Source organism: Agaricus bisporus (assembly GCF_000300575.1).
Source record: "Agaricus bisporus var. bisporus H97 unplaced genomic scaffold AGABI2scaffold_3, whole genome shotgun sequence".
NCBI lineage: Eukaryota > Fungi > Basidiomycota > Agaricomycetes > Agaricales > Agaricaceae > Agaricus > Agaricus bisporus.
The window spans coordinates 1,328,314-1,353,695 of NW_006267366.1; the positions used below are offsets into that span (position 1 = coordinate 1,328,314).

General features: G+C 47.3%; 7 protein-coding genes across 7 annotated transcripts; 3 read left to right on the top strand and 4 right to left on the bottom strand.

Annotated features, from left to right (window-relative positions):
• Positions 1–108: 108 nt before the first annotated feature.
• AGABI2DRAFT_177282 (hypothetical protein) lies at positions 109–1,417 on the top strand (the record flags this gene model as incomplete). Its single annotated transcript, XM_006459231.1, has 2 exons — positions 109–210; positions 279–1,417. The coding sequence occupies 2 exons, from the start codon at positions 109–111 to the stop codon at positions 1,254–1,256; spliced, it is 1,080 nt and encodes a 359-aa protein (XP_006459294.1). The 3' UTR covers positions 1,257–1,417.
• A 251-nt stretch (positions 1,418–1,668) lies between these two features.
• AGABI2DRAFT_218352 (hypothetical protein) lies at positions 1,669–3,105 on the bottom strand. The gene is made up of 9 exons (XM_006459232.1): positions 2,936–3,105; positions 2,781–2,881; positions 2,641–2,706; positions 2,556–2,585; positions 2,451–2,503; positions 2,333–2,385; positions 2,026–2,284; positions 1,948–1,974; positions 1,669–1,886 (listed from the first exon to the last, which is right to left on the bottom strand). Exons 1-9 carry the CDS (start codon positions 3,067–3,069, stop codon positions 1,755–1,757), a joined length of 855 nt encoding a protein of 284 aa, XP_006459295.1. The 5' UTR covers positions 3,070–3,105; the 3' UTR covers positions 1,669–1,754.
• Positions 3,106–5,506: 2,401 nt separating this feature from the next.
• Tco6 (Tco6 SGD histidine kinase sensor protein) lies at positions 5,507–13,764 on the top strand. The gene is made up of 29 exons (XM_006459233.1): positions 5,507–6,149; positions 6,212–6,414; positions 6,469–6,526; positions 6,583–6,726; positions 6,779–6,886; positions 7,397–7,628; positions 7,724–7,883; positions 8,007–8,683; positions 8,771–9,104; positions 9,157–9,270; positions 9,513–9,570; positions 9,625–9,704; positions 9,758–9,830; positions 9,881–9,919; positions 9,971–10,006; positions 10,067–10,451; positions 10,722–10,797; positions 10,849–10,882; positions 10,936–11,117; positions 11,182–11,371; positions 11,430–11,510; positions 11,562–11,660; positions 11,720–11,743; positions 11,795–12,591; positions 12,835–13,044; positions 13,103–13,195; positions 13,249–13,286; positions 13,333–13,468; positions 13,530–13,764. The coding sequence occupies exons 1-29, from the start codon at positions 5,940–5,942 to the stop codon at positions 13,591–13,593; spliced, it is 4,935 nt and encodes a 1,644-aa protein (XP_006459296.1). The 5' UTR covers positions 5,507–5,939; the 3' UTR covers positions 13,594–13,764.
• A 362-nt stretch (positions 13,765–14,126) lies between these two features.
• AGABI2DRAFT_191298 (hypothetical protein) lies at positions 14,127–16,119 on the bottom strand. The gene is made up of 8 exons (XM_006459234.1): positions 15,857–16,119; positions 15,584–15,805; positions 15,186–15,527; positions 15,074–15,127; positions 14,846–15,023; positions 14,674–14,793; positions 14,542–14,614; positions 14,127–14,479 (listed from the first exon to the last, which is right to left on the bottom strand). The coding sequence occupies exons 1-8, from the start codon at positions 16,062–16,064 to the stop codon at positions 14,285–14,287; spliced, it is 1,392 nt and encodes a 463-aa protein (XP_006459297.1). The 5' UTR covers positions 16,065–16,119; the 3' UTR covers positions 14,127–14,284.
• A 120-nt stretch (positions 16,120–16,239) lies between these two features.
• AGABI2DRAFT_66100 (hypothetical protein) lies at positions 16,240–16,822 on the bottom strand (the record flags this gene model as incomplete). Its single annotated transcript, XM_006459235.1, has 3 exons — positions 16,240–16,437; positions 16,489–16,708; positions 16,737–16,822. Coding segments are annotated over 3 exons (504 nt in total), but the record flags the coding sequence as incomplete, so codon positions are not given.
• A 237-nt stretch (positions 16,823–17,059) lies between these two features.
• AGABI2DRAFT_66698 (hypothetical protein) lies at positions 17,060–20,445 on the top strand (the record flags this gene model as incomplete). Its single annotated transcript, XM_006459236.1, has 11 exons — positions 17,060–17,309; positions 17,368–17,861; positions 17,914–18,266; positions 18,319–18,637; positions 18,700–19,004; positions 19,121–19,275; positions 19,333–19,477; positions 19,542–19,632; positions 19,709–19,822; positions 19,895–20,051; positions 20,117–20,445. The coding sequence occupies 11 exons, from the start codon at positions 17,060–17,062 to the stop codon at positions 20,443–20,445; spliced, it is 2,712 nt and encodes a 903-aa protein (XP_006459299.1).
• Positions 20,446–22,284: 1,839 nt separating this feature from the next.
• Positions 22,285–23,526, bottom strand: AGABI2DRAFT_149463 (hypothetical protein; the record flags this gene model as incomplete). Its single annotated transcript, XM_006459237.1, has 5 exons — positions 22,285–22,408; positions 22,467–22,702; positions 22,756–23,044; positions 23,095–23,234; positions 23,293–23,526. The coding sequence occupies 5 exons, from the start codon at positions 23,524–23,526 to the stop codon at positions 22,285–22,287; spliced, it is 1,023 nt and encodes a 340-aa protein (XP_006459300.1).
• Positions 23,527–25,382: the final 1,856 nt, after the last annotated feature.

Consider the following 25,382-nt stretch of genomic DNA (forward strand, 5'->3'; position numbering starts at 1 on the left):
ACTGGAGAGTGAGCATGACCACAGTAGCCGATCTTATAAACTCGATTCCTCAACCTGCGCTGCGTCCCTTAACCCGCGTTCTCAATCCCTTCATAGACACTCCCTCAAATGACGTCTAAGCGGGGCCGGAAAAGGAATGACAACCTTCCTCCTAATCGGGCCAGGGATGTCCAGCGAGCCTTCCGTGCCCGACGTGCAGCGCATTTAAAGGTACTTCTCACCTTCTCATATGATTTGAAATTGCTTCTGACTTAATGACACATTTCATCACCTATCAGGATTTGGAGGAGCGAGTAGCAGAGGTCGAAGAAGAGAATAATTGTCTTCGGCAGGCACTCAATCTTCCACCATCAACTAGGCCACCGTTAGGGAGGGGCCCAACGGGAAAGGATAAGCCTAAAAATTATGAAACGGCGATGACGAGTGTCTCCATGAATCAGCCTCTAATTTTCGCTCCCCCTAGTCGGGAATCTTCAGCGGAGGATTCCCCAGGCTCGCGGACAAGTTCTTCCCTCTCACCCGATTCCATCAACGCTTCGATGTCTTCGCGCCCGATGCAGGTCATTGAAAGTGGTTCCTCGTGGAACAATGACCTTCTGATAGATGAAAATAATCCGTCAGGCATGATGGCATCCGTAAACACTCATTACGAGCTTACGCCAATGACGGCACCGTTGCCGCTCAAGCCCTCATATACCTCTTACGCCAGTAGCTCGCTGCCGTCTTCATCCCGAGTATCGATATCCACCGAACTGTATAATGCAGGAGGCTCAAACTATTCACATACCTCTGATCGTCTACTGTCGCAAAGCTATGGTGGCCAGGGCTTTAGCATGCGAAATCAAGAAATTCGTGAAGAGCCTTCGCGGCATTACTCTTACACACCTTCTTCTTTCCAAACGTACGATCACGCCAGTGTACACAGCCCGAGCCCTTCACCTAGTGTTTCTGCGATTCATTCACACTTCCAACATCAGGCACAGCAACCCCATCGACAGTCCCCTATTTCTTATACTCCCGCCCCTGGTCCTTCGCGCCGGTGTATGACGGATACCCAAGGATTTCCAGTAGGCCATGGATTTTCCAGTCTTTCCCAGCCTATTCCAACCCAAACACAGCAAGTTTCCAATGTTCATTATATCTCCCGACCGTCAGACTTCATCCGAAATCAGAGCGAAATGGGGCAATTGTCTCCACTTCCTAGACATCATCCTTATAACCAAGACGGTCGTCTGAACGGACACCCTCTACCATAGTCACCCGCCGATCCGCCCGCCCGTGCTGCTATTCTATGACACACATGTTGATGCTTGACTTAATGCATATCTGCCATGGGCACAGATATCTTGTATTGCAACTACGTAGGTATGCAATAGTCACGGCCACCAGTCTATTGGAGATACCTAGAAATGTATAGCAAGTATACTTAATTATTTATCTTACACTCTAGATTACCGCCAAGTATTTAACTTACATCAGATCTGATACAGCACGTTAATGCTCAATATTTTATTATAGCTGGAGTACTTATTCGAAGACTGTGTGCTGTTGATAGTTATAGTTTCAATGTTTCAGCTGGGAAAGCCTTGAAGCCAGGAATTAGCACGGGGCGAGATACTACCGTAGATATCGCTTCTGAGACACGAAAAAAAAAACCAGACACGAGGTGGTTGCATATCAGAATGAAATTCCGACCACGCGAGAGCTACGATAATTTTGCCACCATTCTACCATGGGAATAGCCACATCCAGGATTAGACTACCGGGGTTAGGTTGCACCAATCTACTTGGGCATCAGGACCGTACTTGCTTTCTAGCCACTCGTTCGCCGCCTTGAAATGTCCATTACCAAAGAAACCGCGATTGGCGGAAAGGGGAGACGGATGCTGCAAAGGCAGTATGCCATCAATGTATGTGATATCGAGGGATATGCAATTATCAGCTTACCGCGCTGGTCAAGATAAGGTGTTTCGTCTAATGAAAATCTGTGAAGACTTCGGGTAGAAAAAAATCACCGAAACGAACCTTGTTGAGTTTTGCTACTCTTTTCATTGCCCACGAACCCCATGCAAGAAAAACTACTCCGCGACCAATTCCGTTGGTATCGGGACTCTCAGTAGAACCGTTGGAAAGGTTCGCACCACCATAACGATCAACGACATCAACAACTTTATCAGTAAATTGTTCCCAGCCTTTGTTAGAATGTGATCCGGCCTCATGGGCATGGACTGTGAGACAAGTATTCAATAATAAGACTCCGTTGGAGGCCCAGGCCGTCAAGTTGCTACAGAAATGTTTACTGAAGAGTCTTGAGGTGGGGAAGTTGACTTACCCATGTTTTGGTGGCTCGAATTTTGGATACTCAGCCCTGAGCTCGGCATATATCTGCCGATGAAGACATTCGTATTGAATACGTATGTCGGGAATCAATTAGGGATAGGGGGGCTCACATTGACAAGGGACGGAGGGATTCTTACACCGACAGGGACGGAAAAGCAGAGACCTGACGCGAACAGTTTCAGCGGATTGTCCTCGCAATCGAGTTTCCTTCATACCCTGAGCCTGTCCTGGTCCATGATATGGATCTTCAAGTTGTTTGTATAAATTAACGCGCAGATTTTCGAGACCTAGTTCATTCACCTTGGCCTATGATGACAACCTTGACCTTTCCAAGCGGGGTCCGTGACCAAGCATAAATGTCCTTGGCTAAAATGTGATCAACAGATAATCAGAGTCAGTGGAGTGAACAGCGGCGTTACCAGGGGGATAAATCTTGCAACTCTTAGGTGTGTCATCTGGTCCTTTGACACCCACATTCCAAAGGTAGCGTTTCAGCGCAATGAAATACGGCGCAGTAATCTCATCCTTCAAAATTTTCAACCTGTGAATGATACCCGTCAGTAGCGTTGTAGTAAGTACGAAAACAAGATCATACCAGCTCTTGCCCATCACTTCACATTCCAACCGCAGTAACTGCCTTTTGTCTTCATCCAAGGAGTTAATAAACTCTGACAGAGAGAATGGTATAGAGTTGAGTTTTCGCAACCCGGAGGTCTTCAGGGATGACATAGCGATCTTCTTCACGGCGCTACCTTCGGCATCTGATGTCGAAAGTTTAACCTTCTTGACAGGCTCTTTGCCCTTTTTGCCGCCGAAGAACATGTCTTCGAGGGTCCTCTGTCGCTTGTTAGAACCACTTGGCTTCTCCTGAGACGCGTTGGCCTGGTCTTGAGAGGAGTGGAGTGACCTCTGTCCCTGGCCATCTTCCCGTTTCTTCATCCCGTAACTGGGGTCTATGTCCTCGAGGTAAACGGTAGATGACTGATCATCTGCAGATAAAGACATAGCTGAGAGTCTGTCTAGAGCAACGCGTAGTTACAAACTCGAATCGCAAAAAGACGCGTCGAGTTATATACGGGGCCCATGGGCGCCTACAGACTGCACTAACTATTTTTATCGCGACCCTTCTGTCCAGAATCACGTGGAAGTGATCTCACTACAATCTGGACTACCGTCTCATTTCTGCGTTATCCCAACTGCTATCAGGCAAATCAGCTGCAAGATTCTCGAATAACTCTACTCAGGTTGTCAAACTGTCGCGGTCACATTCCTCCCCCTCCCCCCCGTCCAAGGACGTTAACGGACGTGGCGAACTTAATCGAAAACATAACCACAGCGGACCCCGGTTTCGACGCCGGTTGAACTCGTCCAATACCACCACCGGAAACTCAACAGAAAAGAGAGGAGCCTTGGATTGGAGCACAAGCTATCAGGCAGGCTCATCTAGGTTCGACTCGAGTTTGCTTCGTCCTCGACTGCGCTGACGAGCTGGTTGGCCTTTTAGTTCAGCCTCAAGTAGTTCTGACGACGATGAGACCGATGACGATATGTCAAGCTCACCGCGTGGCAGGTCTATTCTGCTAAAATCTGGTGAGAATATAAGGGCCAAGAACGCCACACCAGTGCGTCGCCGTGCCAAAGCGAGTTCGTCTGGGGATTCTGCCGGGAGTACGAGTAATCTCCTTTCCAATGGTATCCCATTCACTCGCTCGCGTTCACCCATTTCCATTCGTCCATACACGACCCTTCTTACCTCTAAATCTCGCCGTCACGCTTCTCCGATGAGTACCAGGATTACCAGACAAAGAGGTCTCCTGGACCTTGGTGCGATACTTCCTGGTTTCATCGACTTCAAAGCGCAGGTGCCACTCACAAAATGGGTATTCACATTCAATATGGATGTTCGTAGATTTGGCGAGTCTGCGCTGCTTCTGGGCACGTTAGTGTGCATGGTCAGGCATTTGCAATCCATACCCAATGACAATGTCCTCCCGATAGGCATTGTTGATGTCCAGCACTGGTTGGCTATAGGTAAGTTATGGAGTCATATCAATGGTGTCCCAATTTCTCCTCGATTTTGACCAAATGTTTAGAAATCTACACTCTCTGTATTGCATCGTGCTTGCACTTTGGCTGGGTCCACTTTTCGCTCACCAAAAGTACTCCGGAGAATCAGCCTTCTTTCAAGGAACAACCCCAAGCTACTCGACCTGGGTCTCCCTTCAGACCAAGCTCTCCGCGCGTAGCAGAGTTTAAACGCTTCAACAGGGCTAAGTTTGGTTATGTATGGATGTCAGTTCCAAAAAATTATCGGTAAGTAGGCCCTTTGATTAGTATTTCCGACGTTCATCATTTGTGCAGTGAATCTTCTGATGATGGTGTCTCTACTGGACTCTGTCTCGCCCCACTAATTGCGATGGCTCTTGTTATTAATTCTTCACGTGCTGCTGCCACCTTTCAGACTGTCCTACCCGCAGGTTGGATAATAGAAGCGCCTGCAGAACTTCATACAGCACGAAGTGAATACACCGCATCCCAGGCCCTCCTGCTGTCTCGGTTTTCTCTTGTCAACCTTAGTACACTATGTTCTACAGTGCTGCTACTGCACATATATGCTTCATTCTGGTTTGAACGTCGTTATTCCAAGTCGTTGAATGTGAAGGAGGGAGAAAGGACGTCTGTACCGCGGAACGAAGGACGTCGGGCATTGTACTACGGTCTTTTCACCATCGCTGTCAGTATAATAGTATCTGTGATCAGGGCCATTCTAAATCGCGCTGGAGTCGGGATCTGGCAACGTGAGTGGTGCAATTCGACAACACAATTCGTGATATAACCCATCGGCTTAATCGCAGATCTTACTATTTTCGAGGCGGGCATAACATCTTTCTTTTTTCAATTCTGTTTGTACATCGCCCTGCGTATGGCACACGGAGGGTTCAGCCTCGGTGAGTTGGGACTGGTTTGTTTTGGTGCAACATCATTGTTATCGGAATTCATGAATGTCACAAGAGCTAGGGTGAGCTTTATGAATCGTCGACTTTAGTCGTATGTGCTGATTTACATAGCTATGGCCGGTCACAACCCCTTTCATACGGACGTTCCGTCTCCCCACGCCTCTGCTTACCTTTCAAATTGCCCTAGTGGCTGGTTCTCTGTTGACAGGATTCTTATTGTCGCCGTTCCTCATTTTGTCACGGAATTACGCAAAACGCCCTGCGTATAGGTTCCGCTTGGCACATGAGAACCGGGAAAAAGAACGCAATAGACGCTGGGCCGCATTAGGATTCTATGCTGGAACGTTGATCATTGTAGTGGGGTTCATTGGCTGTTGGACACGATGGTTACTCAACGACCGAGACCCATGGCTTTGGGTTGTTTATCGACTACTTGAGGGTCGAAAGAAGTGGCACAGACCTGCTTTGCTCGCGTATTGGGGTTTACTCGGGTGTCTAAGTGTGGCCGGATGGAACCGTCAATTGGCGAGATCAAGGAAATTGTGGCCGCGGACTGTGAATGCTGAATATATATCCTCGTCAATATCGCAGGATTCGAATGCGTCGCAGGCTGGAGAGACTTCACCCTCGACACCGCAATCGATGCAGGCGAATGCGCTGGGTATGACATTTCCGAACTTGCCAAATCTACCCAGCCTCCCAAATCTACCTAATGGCGTCAGGGTGACGCATGTGGCTACAGATTTGTTAGATGCTGCGGATAGGCACGTGCCGACATTGAAATTAAACGCGAGGAGAAAGTTCTTTCACGGGCTTGCAGTTGTGATGTTTGTTCCTGGTGTTGCCCTTGACGTGAGTCGAGGCTATGAATTGGAAATATAGAAAAACTAATTCTGATTTCTTATTATGCATAGCCTGCATTCACGCACCTTTCCTTCGATGTCGCCTTTGCACTGTTCATCTTCGCGGAGTACATCCGATATTTTGCTATCTATCCTTTGGGAGTGACGATACATCTCTTTATGAATGAGTTTTTAGATGAAAAGGATGATGGTACTGCGATTCTGAGCCACTTTTATCTCTTGAGTGGATGTGCAGGCTCATTATGGCTTGAGGGGTGAGTGGCATTTTCAACTATGGTATTTCGAATTTATTACTCACAGGTCGAAAGGCCCAGTCGCTTATTGCAGTACACTGGAATACTTGCACTGGGTGTCGGTGATGCGGTGGTAAGTGGTTGAGTGGGATGCTTAATGGAGGATATTGATGTATTTTCGCGGTTAAGGCATCTATTGTTGGGAAGCGGATAGGTAAACATCGATGGTCGCATACGACGTCCAAGACTTTGGAAGGGACCTTGGCTTTTGTAGCATCTGTAATATTATCGGCATGGCTATTGCGGCTTCTTGGATTCGCCGAGCCTTTTTCGGTACGTCATATTATTCTGGGCAACAAAGAATGTGAGACTGATTAGGGGTCAGACGACACGCTATCTTTTAGGAGTCGCGATTTCGGCGGTGCTGGAGGCACTTTCTGACCAAAACGACAACCTGACGATGCCGTTGTATATGTGGAGCATACTTGTGCTTGTGAATGCCTAGGTTGGGTTATGGATTAGTATTTTTAGATAGTTGGGAGGAATTGCATGAGATCTATTGCTAATACGCTACGGGAGAGGTGTCTGGCGGGGGGGTTTTAAGGTCCTGTCGGAGATAGGCGAGGCGTGATCCACTGACGACGTCATCGGTGTCCGAGTGGCAAGTTCCGTAGTTTGTTTGCTGTTGTAGTGAGAAGAACGCATTCCATTTGGGATCGACGGACGACGAGTTGCAATCGAGCCCGCCCTCGTTCTCCATCGCCCACTGTATTTCTTACCCGAGTCAATATCCATGCCACCCGCCTTGTCTCTGTAGCACTATTCGCGCCAATTTCACTTAGACAATCTTCCATCGTCTCCCGTAATCCCTCTCATGCCCGAACCTTCGCACACGGGATCGAATACTGCTCCATTGCCACCCCAATATCTAGCTAATAATACCCCAGCTCATCATCATCTACCTACCCCCGAGCCTCGCCTGCCGTTGAGTGTCTTCCTCCAGCGGCCTTCGCGGAAACCATCTCGCCCGTCAACGGCACCCGCCTTGGACGGTACTCTTATGCTCCCTCTTGGAAGTTCGGCCCCAGCACTATCAGGAAAGCACAATGATGTCGCGTTCTCAGCCGACCAATGCGGCTTTCCTCTGCCATCGAATGGTATAGTGAGGTATTCCAATGGCGTTGCCAGACGAAGCGAAGAGCCATTGACTATTTCATCTCCAAGTATCAGTTCTGGTGTGTACAGCTTCATTCATTTATACTCAGCCATTTGAGTAATTTTGTATATCCAGGATCACCGCCAACTATTTCACAGGATCCTTCGTCGCAAGGCTCTTCCCCCGGCCCAAGATCTGCGACCGATAATGCAGATTTAGACTGGCCAACCTTTATTCACATCTATGCACAAGGACGTTGGGATCCTCATCGGACACCAAGTCGTCCAAAGCGATACAATGAGGTCAACAGACCCCCAGCTACGGAAACTTCAAAGTGGAATCACCCTACAATAATATCAGCAGCAGCATCGGATTCTTCTGAGGAAGCTCGCCCCAACTCCCCCCTGCAGTCTCCCCCCGCGGAATTACCATCCCCATCAGATACCACGAATGAGAGTTTGAAATCTCAGCAAACGCCTGTCCAATCTTCTACAACTGCCACTTCCACTACTGCCAATTCAAGTTTTCAGGAGCTGCAGGTCCTCCAGAAGCCCTCCTTCATTCTTCCCAACGCCCCACCCACGCCTCTCAAATTTCATGGCTTTCGGACTAACATTCCTCTAAGTCTTCCTTCACCCTCCCATCGTATCCGCAATTCGTTTTCAAATGCCCATTCCACACCATACGAAAATCTCACTACAACTACCGCAGCCGCAAATGCAGAGTTACAGACGACTGTTGCCACTATGCGTTGGGCTGCTTCACGAGTGGATATCTCGCCTCTTGCGCTCCCCTCGCCTGAACATGAACTTGCCGACCCTATGAGAGGGGTTATGGCTGCCCTTCCTAACAATCATACCTCAGAAATGAACTCTGATTATGCTATTACACCTGGTGGTACTCGTAAAAGTCGGCTGACAGAGTTTTGGGAGGGTACAACTGATGTTGAAGAAGTTGAGAGTCCAAAACGGATCTCTGAAGGATCATACCCAGAAACGAAAGAAAGCCATTTGTTGCAACTGGTAGACCCAACAATGAATATTGTAGACCGCAATGGCGATTCTACAACGGAACAGCGAAGACCGTATTATAGCCTGCTCACGTCCGTGCCGGCTGCGACTGCACCCTCGAGGGGTGCCTATCATGGGGGTGATGTTGCCCAAGATGACTACTTTGGTCACGCTGCATTTGAAACGAACACCCAGTCCGAGTATACCACAGATCCATCGGTGACAACGGAAGAAGTTGAATCGGAAAGCGAATCTTTCGGGAACTATTCAAATTCCTCCTTGCAGTCTATTTTACCCGACTTTGTGCCTGCAACCGAGCCTGGTATCTCCTCGGTACCTGCGGTGGCGAAAAGGGCATCATTCACCAGGCAATTTTCTTCGCCGCTGCCAGCTGCGGTCCCATCCAAGGGAACTCGTGCTAATCGTACGGTTTCAGACGTCAGGCAATCTCGACTCTCAAAAGAGGAAAAAGCTTTTGATGAATTGCAATATCTGGCTCCTCCTTACCCTGCGGATGAGGTCGAAAGAAGACGGGCACTATACAAGTACGTTTTAAAGTCTGTCAAACCTTCGCAGATTATTTCATACAAGCTTTAGATATAATATCTGGAACACTGGACCGGATATCAATTTTGATCGAATAGCTCACCTGGCGAAGCTGGTTTTTAACACCAAGGGCGTGATGATCGCGTTCATTGATGGTGGTGAAGTGTGAGTGTATCTTTTCATTTTTACCCCCATGCCGTTGACGTCATACGTCAAAGGTGGCATAAATCAGAGTGTGAGTCTCCTTGACGTATCTAATTGCGGCTTTCAGCTCAAGAGTTTTATCTCATAAGGGGGTTTGAAACTTACGAGCAATCTGCGCTCTACGTCTCTTACCGGCCACGCCATCTTACAGCGGTGAGTAATTGGCTTTATCCTTGTTGAGCTTTATTTGACATATGTACCAGTGGGGATGAACCCATGGTCGTGATGGACGCTCACGTTGATTGGAGGTTTGCACGGAATGTACGCAATTATAAGCCCTGTTGCAATCGCATTAGCTGAAACCTTAAATGACAGCCAATGGTAGCTGGAGGTCCTAAAGTACGTTTCTTTGCGGGGGCACCACTACGGACGCAAGATGGATATAACGTTGGAACGTACGTCTCTTTGTCCCGTGCATCGGCCTACAAATTGAAGAATCATGTTGAAGTTTGGCTCTCATCGATGACACCCCTCGAGACGATTTTTCTCCTCGACAGAGACATACACTCAAGGAATTTGCGGTTTGTTCATCATCCAGTATACTCGTTTCTCGACGTTAATTTTTTCATAGGCTATTGTAGTGCGTGAAATGGAACTCTGGCGTGACAAGGTATGTTGTTTAGACGATGCAAGTTGCGTCGACTCTTAAAGTCTGTCTAAGATTCAATTGCGGATCCGGGATCGAATTCAAAATTCTGTAGGTTGAGTTACCTTCTTCAGGGCTCAGTGGGATTCACCAATAATATCTTTGGCATAGATGGAACAATTTTCCCGTGAGTGCCTTGAAATCGATGAAGAGTCTCCCACACGGGAACGCAGTAATTCCGTTGGCGGTTCTTCAATGGATAAAGTGTACGATCGCGCAGCCAAGTTGGTGAAACGTACTCTCGATGTGGAAGGCGTAATTGTAATGGATGTGTCGCATTGCCAAGTCTTGGAAACGATGAGTGCTGAGGCAAATGTAGCAGTGACAATGCACTTTGGGGAGCCAGGTACAGAGATGAGAAAGCAGAAGTTGACGACCGATGAATACCATCGACTCAATGTGTTTTTCACGAAATCCCCAGAGGGTAAAATCTCGGAAGGAATCGTTCCTACATGTTTCCGTCCCTTTTTGCCTACTCGCATTCAATACGCCTTGAGTAAGCTAAGTCCCTTCTGTCGCAGCATAACAACGCTGATTCAAACTGTCTAGCCGTACCAATATACAATATTGACAGACAACTATTTGCACTGATATGTGCCTATAATGCATCTGACCAAACAAAACGTTTTGTATGTTGCTCACCACGTCGTCGTTGCATCTCATTAACCATAGGTTCAGCTCGAGGGCCATGAGCTTTCCTACCTTCGTGCCATTGGTAAAAATAGTTCTATTCTATTACTTAAATCCGTTGCTCACGTTATTGAAGGTGTTATCATACTTTCTGCGGTACTCAAACGTCGGATGATTCTGGCCGACAAAGCAAAAAGCCTGTTTATATCAAAGTATGTAGAGGTATCTTTCTTTGAATATGTATTCACTCGACTTCCACGTAGTATTTCGCATGAACTGCGGACACCTTTGCATGGGGTAAACTTTTTCACCACCCTATCTCGCGTTCTTGTCTCATTTCACGTCTATAGATTCTGGCCGCTGCTGAGCTTCTCGGAGACACATCTCTTAATCCATCGCAACTATCTTATTTACAGACCGTTCAGGCGTGTGGGACGTCACTCGTGGAAACCGTTAACCATGTCCTTGATTTCACCAAGTTGAGCGGAAACTCGAAGGCTGGTGGAGTTGAACACGCTATTGTACCGTCCAGGTCCGTGATTTCGAAAAATGAGACCTGCATAGAACTGACGGCTGTCTTTTTGGTGATACGTTAGTGTGGACCTTATGCAGCTGGTTGAAGAGGCTGTGGATGGTTGCTGGGTTGGCCATAGGGCTCGGACAGCCAATTTGGGCGATTCCGGTATCGGAAGTGTTTATTCACCACCCAAGGAGGAAAATGGGGATTCGGTCATCACGAAACGAAGACATGTTGAAACCGTCATTGATATCGGACACAAGAAGGAGGTGAGTGATTTTTTGATAGTTTTACCTACTATCCCGCAGTTTTGAATGTTCATCGTAGGGTTGGAGATTAAGATGTGAGAAGGGAGGCATTCGACGTGTTCTGATGAACTTGTTTGGGAACAGCCTGAAGTTCACCACGGTGAGTTGAATTTCGAGTGTGTAATCTGCATGTAATCCTCATTTGACTAAGGACGGCTATATTCATGTCATGCTTCATCAACTACCGAGATCTGAGGATGATCCACCAAACAAAGTGAGGGTCGAACTGGTTGTCCTTGATTCGGGCAAGGTTTGTGATAGACTTTTCCAACCCTTGGCTTTTGTTGACTCGAACTTCACCGAATACAGGGCATCAGCCAGCATTTCTTGAAGGTGGGAACTGAATTTCCAAATATCCGGTTATTTTTGCTCATACCAACTTAGAATCAACTCTTCCACCCATTTTCACAGGAAAACCCTCTACAAACTGGGACTGGGCTTGGATTGGCGATCGTCAGCTCCATCGTAACGTCAGAAGTCGTAGGAGGTAAAGTAGATGTCTGGAGTCAGGAGGGCGTGGGCACCGAAATCAAAGTGACCTTCAACGCTGAAATGGACGATGACGAATCCTACGAGAATGAAAATGAGATCAACTGTATGGAGCCAATCAAGCCTAAAGGCGAGACTTTTTCAGTGATTTCTTTGGTTGGATTCGACAATCCCCATCGTGGAACTCAGTTGCTCGAGAGGGTACTGCGCTTATACTTGGAGAGATGGTGGCACCTAGAAGTTGTTACGGGCGCAGACAATGGCGACGTGGTGATCGTGAATGAAGATATGTCGCTCGTCTTGTCTGCGACGGAACGCAACGATATTAGCCGTTCATTTATCATCATGTCTTGTGCGCGGGGCAGTCCAACTCTCATGCATGTAGCAACCCAATTCGAGCAGATCGGAGGATTTTGCCGTATCATCTACAAACCTGGTGGACCATCTCGACTTCGCTCTGTTCTCGACTTAGCCATCCACTACCAAAGGGTCGGTCGTGCGACTCGTTCCTGGAGTCCATCCGCCGTTGCACCCTCTTCGCAGACGGAAATCAGAACCAAATCATTTGTGGGGAGCGAGGGGAGTAATGCAAATGAATCCAAGACGCCTGAACCACCATCATACAGGCCCCCTTCCATTTTACCCCCGTCATCTTCAAATGGATCCACGCGAAATAAAACTAACGACACGGCGTTGTCACCGAACTCCGCGTTTCCGCCAATGAGTGATATAACGCTCAACGCTCAGCAAAGATGTGACCTATCAGAATCACCGGATGTAAGGTCTCCTACGACCTCAGACTCATGGGACATACTAGAAAGTCCTGAACGAATGAAACCCCTTGTCGAAATTTCTGCCGGGCAGCGACGGAGTGGCGAATGTATCTACACCCTCAAAAGACCCGCCCCCGAAGCTAACCCAGAATTCGTCAAAAGGGTGACTTCAAATCATCCGCTGCAAATTTTGATGCCTTCTGCCAAGGACGCCTCACCATCTCGTATCTCAGAGTTTACAGCCTCGGCAGTCGTTCACGTTGGTGACTCTGGTACTCTGCTGAAGTCATCTCTTCAATCGGAGCCAGTTCATGATGAGAAGAAGTTCCGTGTTCTTGTTGTGGAAGATAACGGTATTCTTCGTAACCTCTTGTAAATCATCGTTTGCATTCTGATGAGATCCACTTGCTGATTTGTGCGTATGTTGAAGAACGAAATGGTTGTCGAACAAAGGGTACGAATTTCGTCATGCCGTGGACGGCCAGGCCGGTGTATCCGTGTACAACGAAGAAGGGCCCTTTGAGTGCGTCGAATTGTCATTCCTCTAAGAGCGTCGCGTCTAATGTTGTGCACAAGCGTGATTCTATTGGATCTCTCCATGCCCGTCCTCGACGGTGAGTCGATTTTACTGTTGTCTCTTCAGGGCTAACGTTCAACCAGGCGTCTCTGCCACCGCCATGATTCGTCGAAAGGAGAGAGAGGAAGTGGAAGGCCACCGCGCAAGAATCCTTGCACTCACAGGCATGTCTTCTCTCGAAGATAAGCGACGAGCATTCGAAGCAGGTGTTGATGGATAGTAAGTCATCTGCTGTTTTCTCTTCCTTCAACCAGTCGCTCATCTGATCCAATTCCGGCAGTCTCATCAAACCTGTCGCGTTCAAGATTCTCGACGAGATGTTTCGCAAAATGGGTCTTATCTAAATTACATCCTCCCTTCGGGAAGGCAATCAGCAATCGCGTATCTCTTGCAACCTACCTATAGCATCCCCTCGCACAGCATTTTCTTGTCTTACTCTCCCTGCGCCGTTCAGCATCCTTTCTATCCATTTCATACACTCTTCGACATTAATTGGCCACTTACATTCAAATCCTACGTTATATCGAATTTTATGACCCTCTCGTTGACTATACCTTCTCCTCCCTCCCATTCGACTCCCTTGTCTGTTCAGCCCCATTTGAATTGCCGAACACCATCGCATCGTCTGTTACACCTTTGTTTTTTTAAGCCTACGAATTCAAGTTTTAGATCGTTTCGAGGTGATATCCGAACTCTGTACTCAATGCTTGTAACCTTAATTTCTCTGTTTTCCTCGCTGCTCTATTCCCTTTTTAGCATATGCAAGTTTACTGATAGGAAATTGTAACATATTGTGTTCTCATACATATATAATACCCAAGCGTAGACATTATAACGAGTTTGATAAGGGCAATCCTGCTTAATTGGCACACTCTCATCGGAATATCATCGAAGTTGACAAACAGATGTATAGGACGACTTGGTGTTGCACCATTTTGATGTAAGCAAAGATATCTACTAATAATACATGGGGAAAGATTTTGGTCCTATCACTGGTGGGGGTATACACCTGTAGTGAAATACACACAGGCGTTTCTAAGCGCTGACTTCAACACCTTGTGCTTGTTCGCGGTGCTTTTGAAGGAGACGATCCAAAGCTTCCTTTTGGCCAACAGCAAGTTCACCTGACTGGATGGCAGAGTGGTAGATACGAAGAAGAGAATCGACGTCATCCATTGATTGTGTCCGCACGTCAGCGAGCTCCTTGATTTTGGCGGTAGCATCCTTAATCTACACGAGAGCAGAAAGCTGAATCAGAACTATCGGTTTTAAATGATTCATTGAAGGCTTACCTCTTCGTCCGTCAATTGCAAACCGAGCTGTTCAACTCGGGATTTAACAGCATTCCAACCGGTCAAACGATGCCTGTATCGCATAGAATGTTGGGATTTCCCCGTCACGAAGAAAGACCGAATTACGCTTACCCGATTGAAACGTAACGAGTGAGGCCAAAGTCTTCAGGCTTGAGGATTTCATAAGTACTGGGATTGTTCAAAATGGCTTTGGCATGGATTCCAGCCTTATGCGTAAAGGCACAGTAACCGCTGAATATATAACAGTCAATCGGGGAACCGACTTAACGCACAGGAGACATACGTGATAGGGTTCATGAAAGGAACATTGACTTCGACAGCCTCGGCGACAAGGTTCTCAATTTCACGGAGCATATTCAGGTTGTACTTGGCCTTGACGTACTCGGGGTTGGCGGCATAGAGGCAGGCAACAAGACCCCCAAGAGGTGTAATACCGACGCGCTCACCGATACCAAGGACGGCTATTGTTACGTGAGAAAATGCAACCTATTGGAAAATAACGTTGACTTACATGTGTCGATATGAGTTGCACCAGCCTCAAGAGCACAATAAGCATTAGCAATGGCTGGTTACAAGTGAGCAAACTAGCCAATAGACTATGAAAGACAATGACGACGACGCACCCATTCCAGTGTCATTGTGTAGATGGATTTCGATATCACAGGTCACGACACCCCTCAGGGTCCTCACAAGGTCATAAACCTGTCTAGGGTTTGCGCAACCGACAGTGTCAGCAATACCAACTCGGTTTACTCCAATCTTATCAACGGTTTGATAGATCGATAGTAAATCGACTAGATCGGAGCGGAATGAATCTTCTGAAGAAAATCGAACTTCAATTCCCTTGGACTTGACAAACTCGATGACCTCAATGGCAGTCTTAGTGATGTATGTCATATCCTTGCCATGTGAAAATTCGCGGAGGAAAGATGATGTGCCAATCACGACGTCAACGCCATCAACACCTTCAAAAAGAAATCAGCCATCATTTTTTTACGATCATTAACAATGATGTGCACACCAGTCTCAACGGCGATACGAGCATCGTCCATATGACAACGAATGTGAGTGAGGATCTTGGCCTTCAACCCTAGCTTGCATATAGCTTCGCAGTCATGTCTTGACTGTTCAGAAGCAGCTGGAGATGTAAGCTCGATGTACTCGACACCGAAAGCATCAAGGGCCTTTGCGATGGCAATCTTAGTCTTGGTGTCGAAAAAGGCATTAGCAAATTGCTCTCCCTCTGTAGAATAAGATGAGATGCATTTCTACTTAAACACAGATTACGGCAGACCTCTCAGAGTGGATTCAATGATGTTGAAGTTGGAGATGTTGGAGAGGAAATCAGAGGCACGAGGCGCATAGGGATTGCGGCGTTGTTGGTCGAGGATGGCACGGTTGTTAGAAGAGGTGCCGCGCTTTTGAACGTTCTTGTTGACGGGAACCGCCACCATGCTTTCTGAGTCAGTATTGAGGCTGTCGCCGTTTTGGTGGGGGCACATGGCTGGAGTGGTAAAGAGGATAGATAGGGGTGCTAGACTTGATGTTTAAATTTTTACTGTCCAACTACTTATTATGGCGCGTGTATCATTATGACTTGACTTGGTCAATCTAATCACGTGTAATTACTCGGCCGAATCAAAGACTCAGATGCGACAGTCCCGACGGGAGTGTTTTCTACAGAATGCGCCTGTCGCATCGTGTCTCGTTGTGAACCTTTTCGCAGTTCAGACCGCAGTACGGCATTGCGCAGCGTTTGCACTTATAACTACCCCAGTAGCTGCACACAGAACATAGCATGCGAGCCGGATATATAGGTGGAGGCGCGGCTGCGGTTAAATAGGTCGGAACATCTCCAGGGAGGGCAGCTATACCCTGCACAACAAATGATGCTGATGATCGTCGCGTTCATAAAGGTCTACTCACGGATTCTTCAATCAGAGTTTGCAAATTTTTCTTGTACAGCAGGGCGGTACGGACACTCATCGTTGACTTCTTCCTAAGTGCAGCGGGAGAAGAACCGGGAATGACGAGGTTTGTCCGTTTGTCCGAGATGGTCTGTCTAGCGCGACCATGCTTGGCGGGGCCGCCCTCCCCACCTTCTTCATCGGATACGGAGGCTATATTGGCCTCGGAGTAATTAGATCTCTACGGAAGATACATAAGAAAGGCACGTCCGGGAGAGAAAAGAAAAACATACTTCTAGTTCATCGAGGTGTCGTTTGGTCCTCTTTGTGATGAGTTCGGGGGTCAGGACTTGGTTTGGGAGATTGACCTGCCGAGCGACTTGATAAAGAATGATCAATCAGTATGATGCGCGCAGAAATAAGGACATACGCTGCTGTCTGCTCTTCTTGGAAGGCATCCTACATGACCGAGAGACAAATGGCTGCACCGCAACTGAAGCACGCCATCGTGACCGCCGCTTTCCGGATTTAATAGTTCCACTTTCTCTCTCCATTCCACCACTCCTTGCTGTTTCTCAAACCAAAACGAAATGGCTGCCAATGAACATTCAGACAAACTCGCATCCGTCAATTATGACCTCCCCACCCCAGAGCCTGAGTCTCCCCGTCGTCCTCGCAAGCCTTACCGTTTCTCCACTCTCTGTGCCACTGTCGAGAATCCAGGAATGAAGGATCAATATGGTAGTTCTTCCGTACCCATCTACCAGACCTCCACCTTCAAAGGTGTGTCTGGCGAATACGATTACAGCAGGAGCGGAAATCCTACGAGAACATACCTTGGTAAGGCGGCGTCTGTTCTCTACGTGATTAAATCGATCATGAACCGTTCTTTGTTTAGAGCACCACATTGCTAAAATTTCATCTGCTGCCCATGCATTCGCAGTATCCTCCGGAATGGCGGCGCTTGACGTCATCCTACGAATGCTAAAACCGGGAGACGAAGTCATCGCTGGTGACGATTTGTATGGTGGTACTAATCGTCTCTTGGGTTATATCAAAAGCCATGTTGGTGTTACCGTTCACCACGTCGATACGACCAACACAGAATCGTTGCACCCATATATTCATCCTGGAAAGACGGCAATGGTCCTTCTAGAGAGCCCAACTAACCCTTTACTTAAGATAGCCGACCTGGCGACCATCAGCAAAGATGTCAAGGAGCGAGCGCCAAATGCTATCATTGTAGTGGACAACACGATGATGAGCCCTTATCTACAAAGACCGCTAGAACATGGTGCAGATATTGCTTATGATAGCGCTACGAAATACCTTAGCGGGCATCATGACCTTATGGCGGGAGTTGTCACCTGCAACCGAGACGATCTTGCTAAAGTGAGTCATGATCTCGCTGTAGACAAGAGCTTTCCTCATGACATCCTTATAGCAAATCGCATTCACTATCAATTCAGTTGGAAATGCCTTGACGCCTATAGACTGTTTCCTCCTCCTTCGGGGTATAAAAACGCTAGCGCTTCGTATGGATCGTCAACAAACCACTTCTGGTCTCGTTGCTGACTACCTGCACTCTCTCGGGTTTCGGGTTAATTATCCTGGTCTTCCTGGACATCCTGGAAGGGATGTACATGCTCGTATTGCCAATGGCAATGGTGCTGTATTAAGTTTCGAGACCGGCAGCAAAACCCTTAGCGAAAAAATTGTTGCGGGTACGCGCCTCTGGGGTATTAGTGTCAGCTTTGGTTGTGTCAATAGTCTGATCAGTATGCCCTGCGTCATGTCGTAAGTAATGCACATTTCTCTAGAAGACGATCGCGTTTCTGACGAGTCTCAGGCACGCTTCGATTGATGCCGCTACCCGAGCTGCGCGTGGGCTTCCGGAGGACCTCATCCGGTTATGTGTTGGCATTGAAGACCCTCAAGACCTATTAGATGACCTCGAGCGCGCTCTGCTTGCCGCCGGCGCCATTGAGCTCGACCAGGCTCAGAATGTGTATATCCGAGTTGCTGAACCTGATGGTCAAGATGCCATCACGAGAGCCGTCCAGAAACTTGCAGTTGAGAAAGATGCAGAACTTGGTGCCAGGGAATGGTTTGTCAGTGCTCCAGGAAAAGTTATTCTCTTTGGGGAACATGCTGTTGTCCACGGTGTAGTGAGTGATCTGAATTCAGCACTCCTCACCACGTCAACTCAAACTTACCCTTTTTATCTTAGACTGCTATTGCAGCGTCAGTCGACCTCCGATGCTACGGCCTTGCTACTCCCCGTCGTGATCATCGGGTTTCAGTACACTTCCATGACATCGAACATTTTTCTTGCGAGTGGGACACCGCAAGCCTTCCTTGGAACTCGGTAATTCCGGCGGTTTCAGGAAAAGAATATCAGGATCTCGACCAAAACCTCGTCGATGCATTACTTCAAGGTCCTTTGAGACAGATCCCAGACGCACAGAGACACGCTCGAGTCGCAAGTTTAGCATTCCTCTATCTTTACATGACTCTTAGTAAGGGTGACAAACGGTAAGTCCATCGTCCCCTCAAATCTCCCTGATGCCGCGGGGCTAACAAGATGCCTTTCTTATCCCTTTGTCCCTTCCATATTCTCTACTTGATTTATTGTATCTCACGAAAAATAGCCCAGCATTCGACTTCAGTACACGCGCGACACTCCCAGTAGGTGCAGGCCTAGGCTCATCGGCATCTTTTTCCGCGTGCGCAGCTACTGCAATTCTTCTCATTCACCAACGCGTCAGCATACCTGAACTTCCGACTCCAAGCAATCCTGCTACGGGTCACATCCATGTCTCCCACCAAGGCCGACGGGCTCTTCCACTTACTATGGCGGAAGAAGTAAATAGATGGGCATTTATATCTGAAAAGATCTTGCACGGGAATCCAAGTGGTGTGGATAATAGTGTTGCTGTGTACGGTGGGGCTCTTGGATATACACGACCCGGTTTCATCAGAAAGAGTGGAATGGAGCCCATCCTGGGGTAAGTACCTAAACTTTGTTTACAGCCGCGAGAGCTGGCTGTTGAACCTTCCTTTGGTCGGCAGATTCAAATCGCTCAAGTTCCTGCTCACGAACTCCAAGGTACCTCGAGATACCAAGAAGCTAGTAGCGGGTGTTGGTGAGAAAATGACTAACGTGGGCTCTTCCGTTATTGCTCTTGTTTGCTGGTTGATTGAAATGATATCATTTGGTTGTGCTACCACTGTTTCAGGAACCCGAACTCGTAAATGGTATCCTCGAAGCCATTCAGACTATCACTGATGAAGCGAGGAGGGTACTGGCGGATCCAGAAATTACTCGTGAGACGTTGCTGCAAGCTTTGTCTGTGCGTGTTTTTCGTCATTCTCATTGCTTGTCGCTTACTCCTCGGCGAACCAATCCTTGATACAATCTCCAGGCACTAATCAACGAAAATCACGGCCACCTCGTGACTCTGGGTGTGTCACATCCGTCGCTGGAACTCATCCGCTCCAGGACAGCTGACCCATATGGCCTGAGCACCAAACTTACTGGTGCTGGGGGTGGCGGCTGCGCTGTTACCCTTCTTCCAGACGGTAAGTGCCTTTGAGCATATACGCTTACCCCTTTTCTAAATGATTTGTCATACTAACTTCACTAGATTTCAAGCCGGAAGACCTCCAAAAACTCGTGGACGAATTGATCCGCGAGAATTTCGAACCTTATATCACCTCCGTGGGAGGCAGTGGAATGGGTATCTTGTCATCATTTTCCGAACATCGTAACCAGAGCCCTGCTTCGGTAGCAACAAATATACACCCACAGACAGTAGGGCAGGTTACACCACCTCAGACTCCCGCCCCAGAAGGCCAGGTTCAACTAGGTGTCGAAAAGGATACAGCTGAACAACGACGTCTATCTTTTAATACTACTTCTACCGAGAAATTTGCAGAGTGGGCGAGCGAAATTGGAGAGTGGCTGTATGTTTAATCAATTTCTATGTCCTTCATTCTGATAGATCACTGAGATACTCCCTGGGGTCTCTCTCGAGTGGTTTTCGATCTTTCATGATATATGTACAGGATACCATTAGTGTTGTACTTGCTTGCTGATTGAGGAAACAAATTTGTAGAATTCTGATTGTGATTATTGCCAGGAAAACCGTATCTGTTTTACACATGACCCCCCTCTTACGTCGGTCTCGTTTTAGCGGAAATAACGTGGTTATTATTGATGCGCTTTCGCTCTTCGACTTCGAGGATGCGGGCGGTTTGACCTGGCTTCTTCATCTGAATTCGACGTCCTGTCCCTTGGTTTTCCAATACTCGTGGTTCGTGTTCTCCCGCCACTTCCTGAATCAATAGTCCAGGGATAGAATTTGCATGGCAAGACTAAGGCGTATTTCAAGGCAGTATTAGGACTTGTACCTTTTAATTCATCCCGGTCGACCCTCCGCCGTGTCAGTATATCGAATTTGTACCTTAAGATCATAAAGCTGTTACCGAAATGAAGTCACGGTCGTCTAAGTCGCAGGTTTATTTTTACTTGATTCGATTCTTGTCTCCTCTTCTCATGTGTACTACTTCCACAGGCCACACGACTTAATCTGCTGCAATGAATATCGATTTACGACTCTTTCGAGGGGGGCACGCCATTTTCCACATCGAATAATACAAGGGATCTGCTACCTATCAGTCTCCTAGCGCCACATACTAGTACCATGCTTTGAACTTGCGTATTTAAGTCTCAAGCAACGCGTAATTGCCAAGTTTTCTCGCCCAAATAGTCTACCCACGCGGCGCTTGTGCTTCCGAGAGATGCATAACTGATACTTACGGTGAACGCGGTAGTCTTGCCCCACGCTTGTTCCCCTGGCCATTCCATCGATTACTTCCGGATACCTGACAACTTCATGGAAAGTTCAGGTACTCTGGGGCCTCAAAATGTAGTAATGACTATTCCAAAAATTCTGATCCGCGACCCGGAAACGCTTCTCCCCGTGTACTCAGCCATCTAGAGGTGGCAATTCCGCTGACTAGCTTACGCGTTTTCTTAGCCACAAATCGGTGTTTTTAAAGTGATGGATCTTTCCCAGTCACCATCGGATCGCCCCTTTGTACGTATCGTGGATCTGGTTGTTATTAATGTATATTGCTAGGAAGATCCCATCATCTCGCAGTTTTGACGGAATCCTCAGGCACACACCGATGTGAGGGAGTTGCCTAGTAGACACACCACCCACGGGTTCCACCATGCTACAGGCTCGTTGGAGGCACTCATAGTCCACTCCCTAGTATTGATTATGGAAGCCACATTGAATTTTGAACTTCAGGGGATATCAGGGGATAAAAAAAGATTCAATAAATCGAGTAATCTTTTGTTTTCAAAGCTCAAATTCAGGCTATGCTCTAATTCTCTGTCTGGACTCCTATGAGTATGCCCAGATTTTCATCTGTCTAGGAATAGAGCGGCCGAAAGTAGTTAAAGACATCAGACCCTCCCTTTAGATGCGCAGAAGTCCGAGGGCACGGTACCAAAGTGAATCTATCACTCTGTCTCATTATATATCATAATTAGTAGGCAGGGTGAGAAGCTTGCAAAAAGCAAAAGGTAGTCAAGAGTGAAGGCAACTTTAGTTATTGAATTCGTATAGATAATAGATAAACGTGTATACACGCGTTATAAAGAGGCTATATAGTATCACTACATTTGGTAGATATCCTGTTAAATAATTCGCCGAAATAATTAGACTGTAGAGTACACTTATGCTACACCATATTGACCATGAAATCCGCACACGAGGAGAAAGATGAGAGAGAATATGCGTTCTCACTCGCAATCTGAATCTGAGTCTACCTCCTCGGGCACCTCGCTGGGTTTCAAAGTCAGAGTCAGGGTGCGTTTGATCTCGTCATGTTCATGGCCAAAGTAACGAGGAGATTCGAAGCTCCACCTGAAGAAGAATTTCGTAAGTGACTTTAAAAAGTTGGTGAGAGCGAAAACTAACGTACTCCATGTTACCAATTATCCAATAACCTAGAGCATCGATGAACCGTGAAGCGTCACCGCCAACAGTCGCTCGGAGCTCATCCCGCGCGGCAAGATAATCATTCATAAATTGCCGGCAACGGTCACCGATGTAGTCGCATGCCTCCTGGAGTCCGATTTGACGGTCATTCATGAGAACGGTAACGACGTTGTTGCCGGTGTGTCCCTTTGATTGCTCCACGTTATATGAGTAGACATCCTGAGAAAGATTGTAAGTTGGTATTCGTATCAGCTAGCGACCTGCACACTCACGTTACACCAGCAGACGTGGTCACACGCTGCCCAATATGCCTTCAAGAAGGTAGCGTTTTGATATATACTCTCAGGGAGGTCAACCCCGAGGATATACTCCACCAAATCGAAGCATAACAAGACGGCGCTATTATTCCGTCGAAGGGGGATGTACTCCTCCAACGATAGTACCTCTCCTGCCTCTCGGAGCTCGGCTTCTCTGCCTACACATCGTGTGTACGCGTCAGAAGATGCGACAAAGCGACGAAAATTATTATGTCCAGCCCGTCGGATAAGACGCGCACGAAACCTTGGTAATTGTCAATTTCTGACGATCAGAGAATAGTTTGATATACTCACTCTTTCGTGATCTTAGCAACTACGGAATTGTCGTCCCAGTCGGCATTTCTCATAGATTCAGCATAGCTCAAGCCGGTCGCTCTAGCATCTTTGCCACTTTGCTCATCGCTGATCTCATCAACGACGAACAACACGTTAACCTGGACAAGATACTATGATCAGCTGCTATATCAACAGGAACTTGAAGTTTGAGCTTACAAAGTCGCATGTAGTTCTGAATTCTTCGTATCCAGCGTAGCAATATACGTGAGAGCAAAGGAGCTCGTTAAGACCTTGGATAAAGTCGGCGCGTTTTCGGTTGGAGAAAATATTGAAAGAGTTGATCCAGGTACGAGACTCTGCGGCTGCTTCTCGGTAGTGGGGATTCAAACCATCCTCGAGAGGACAACTAGAGAGCAAGTCTGGGAGAATGAATTGTTGAGGGCGAGGCATCGTAGGTATTGAGGTAGTAGTGTGGGTTGTCAGATGTAGACACTGAGGGCTGGGGATGTTACAACAATGAAGGGATGTTGTTCGTCTTTATACCTCCCCGAGAGCGCCAAGATTACCACTTGGAACTACATGCCGATTTGGTTGGAAGCCGGCTTCGTGCACAGCGAGATTCGATGCGTTCAGGTCTACGCATAGTGGTATGGAAGGCTAGATCTGCCGATTTACTGTTTGAATTAAGGGTCTTCCTAAATCGTACTCTGCTCTTCCCGAGAACAGTAGTTTCATGTCAACAATCTCCACTGGATCTCGTCAGCGAGTAGCCCGGTGGTAAAAAAAGAGGAGGCTGATAGCGGGTCAGAATGGGGATCAGTGAACATGCTGGAACACCAAAATGGATTCGGATGCACAAGGGATGACGCAGGATTGAAGTCCGGTCCTATTCCTGCTAGTGCTATGAACTGTTGCTCCCCGGACATATCAGAGAATGGACCTCCGGGCTCGGAGGGTTTAAGCAGACCTTGATTGTTTTCACACCAACTTGCTGACTGTCCTTTGCGGACGTTATCCATCCAAATTAGGCAGCACTCGCAACCTGTCCCTTGATAGATCTCGATCTAACCACGTTCCTTGCGGCAGATTAAGATTTCAAAAGTTAAATCTAATCATTACATACTCAAGTACCCCCCGCCTCAAGGTCTCGCGCAGAGGCTGGCCAGAGGCGAGATTATGGACACACAAGCTTTACAAGCCAGGCTCAGCTGAGAAATGCGCCAGTGCTATGTTGATCATGAAACATAACATTCACAGCCCGCCGAATTAGTCGGCGGGACACCTTTCTTATTCGCTTTCCGCTCAAGATAAGTGGTCATACTTTGGGTCATCCTAGCCATATTAGCAATAATAACTAATAACTTAGAACAGACACATACTACACGCAATCGACTTTCTTTGAACTCTGATTTTTACATCAACGCAGTACATCGAACATCAGACCAACAGTTCAGCAAACCGTGTCGCTCACGATGGCGCTGCTTCTTCGTTTCCTTTCCTAGTGGCATAAGACATAAATAAAATCAAGTACCTTCCTGAAGTGCATCATAATGTCCGATGGGTGTGAGCGTATTATATTTAAATCATCGTAGCCTAGTCAAACAACTCCGCGGTAATTCTTCTGAAAAAGTCACATAGACATTCGAGTATGTCGATCTAAATTATCAGATAGCATAAAGCCAAAGCCACCCGACACCGTCGTGGAAGAGACAGACAGACAAGCTGGTTCCTGCCCGAAGATAAGAATGGTTGTCAGTCCCGGCCGATCCCATGGAAAAAGACCACTGTCCCTAACTTCAGGTGCTCCACATTTATCATAATCTGTACATAAATTAGTACGAAAGAACAACATATCGTCGTGTGTCCCCGTAGTCAAGAAGCTCGCTATGATTAATCAACCAATTCTAGACTCTGTCAAAGCAATCCGCCGGCCCACTGGCCTTCGAGATCTACATAAACTTAGCATTGGATTAGAAATACATTCATAAACATCATAACACTATTACGCTATCATCTCGGGGAACAAAACATAATTGTTGATGCGGTACTGACGCGGTATGAAACCGGGCGTGCGCGTGATCCCGAGCGGTGCTAGCGGTGATGGCGCTAGTCAGAAATTTAATTATGGGCCTCCAAGAAAAATATCGAGATATTTATGGCAGAGGGTTTTGAAATTTGTATCATTGTGACATAGTGATTTCTTCATTCTGGAAATCTCGATTCTGGACGTTTCGAAGATTGAAATAAACATCGGCGTCAGTGTTTGACCTCTCCGCGGCGCTACAAGGCGGTGCTGCGACTAGGTA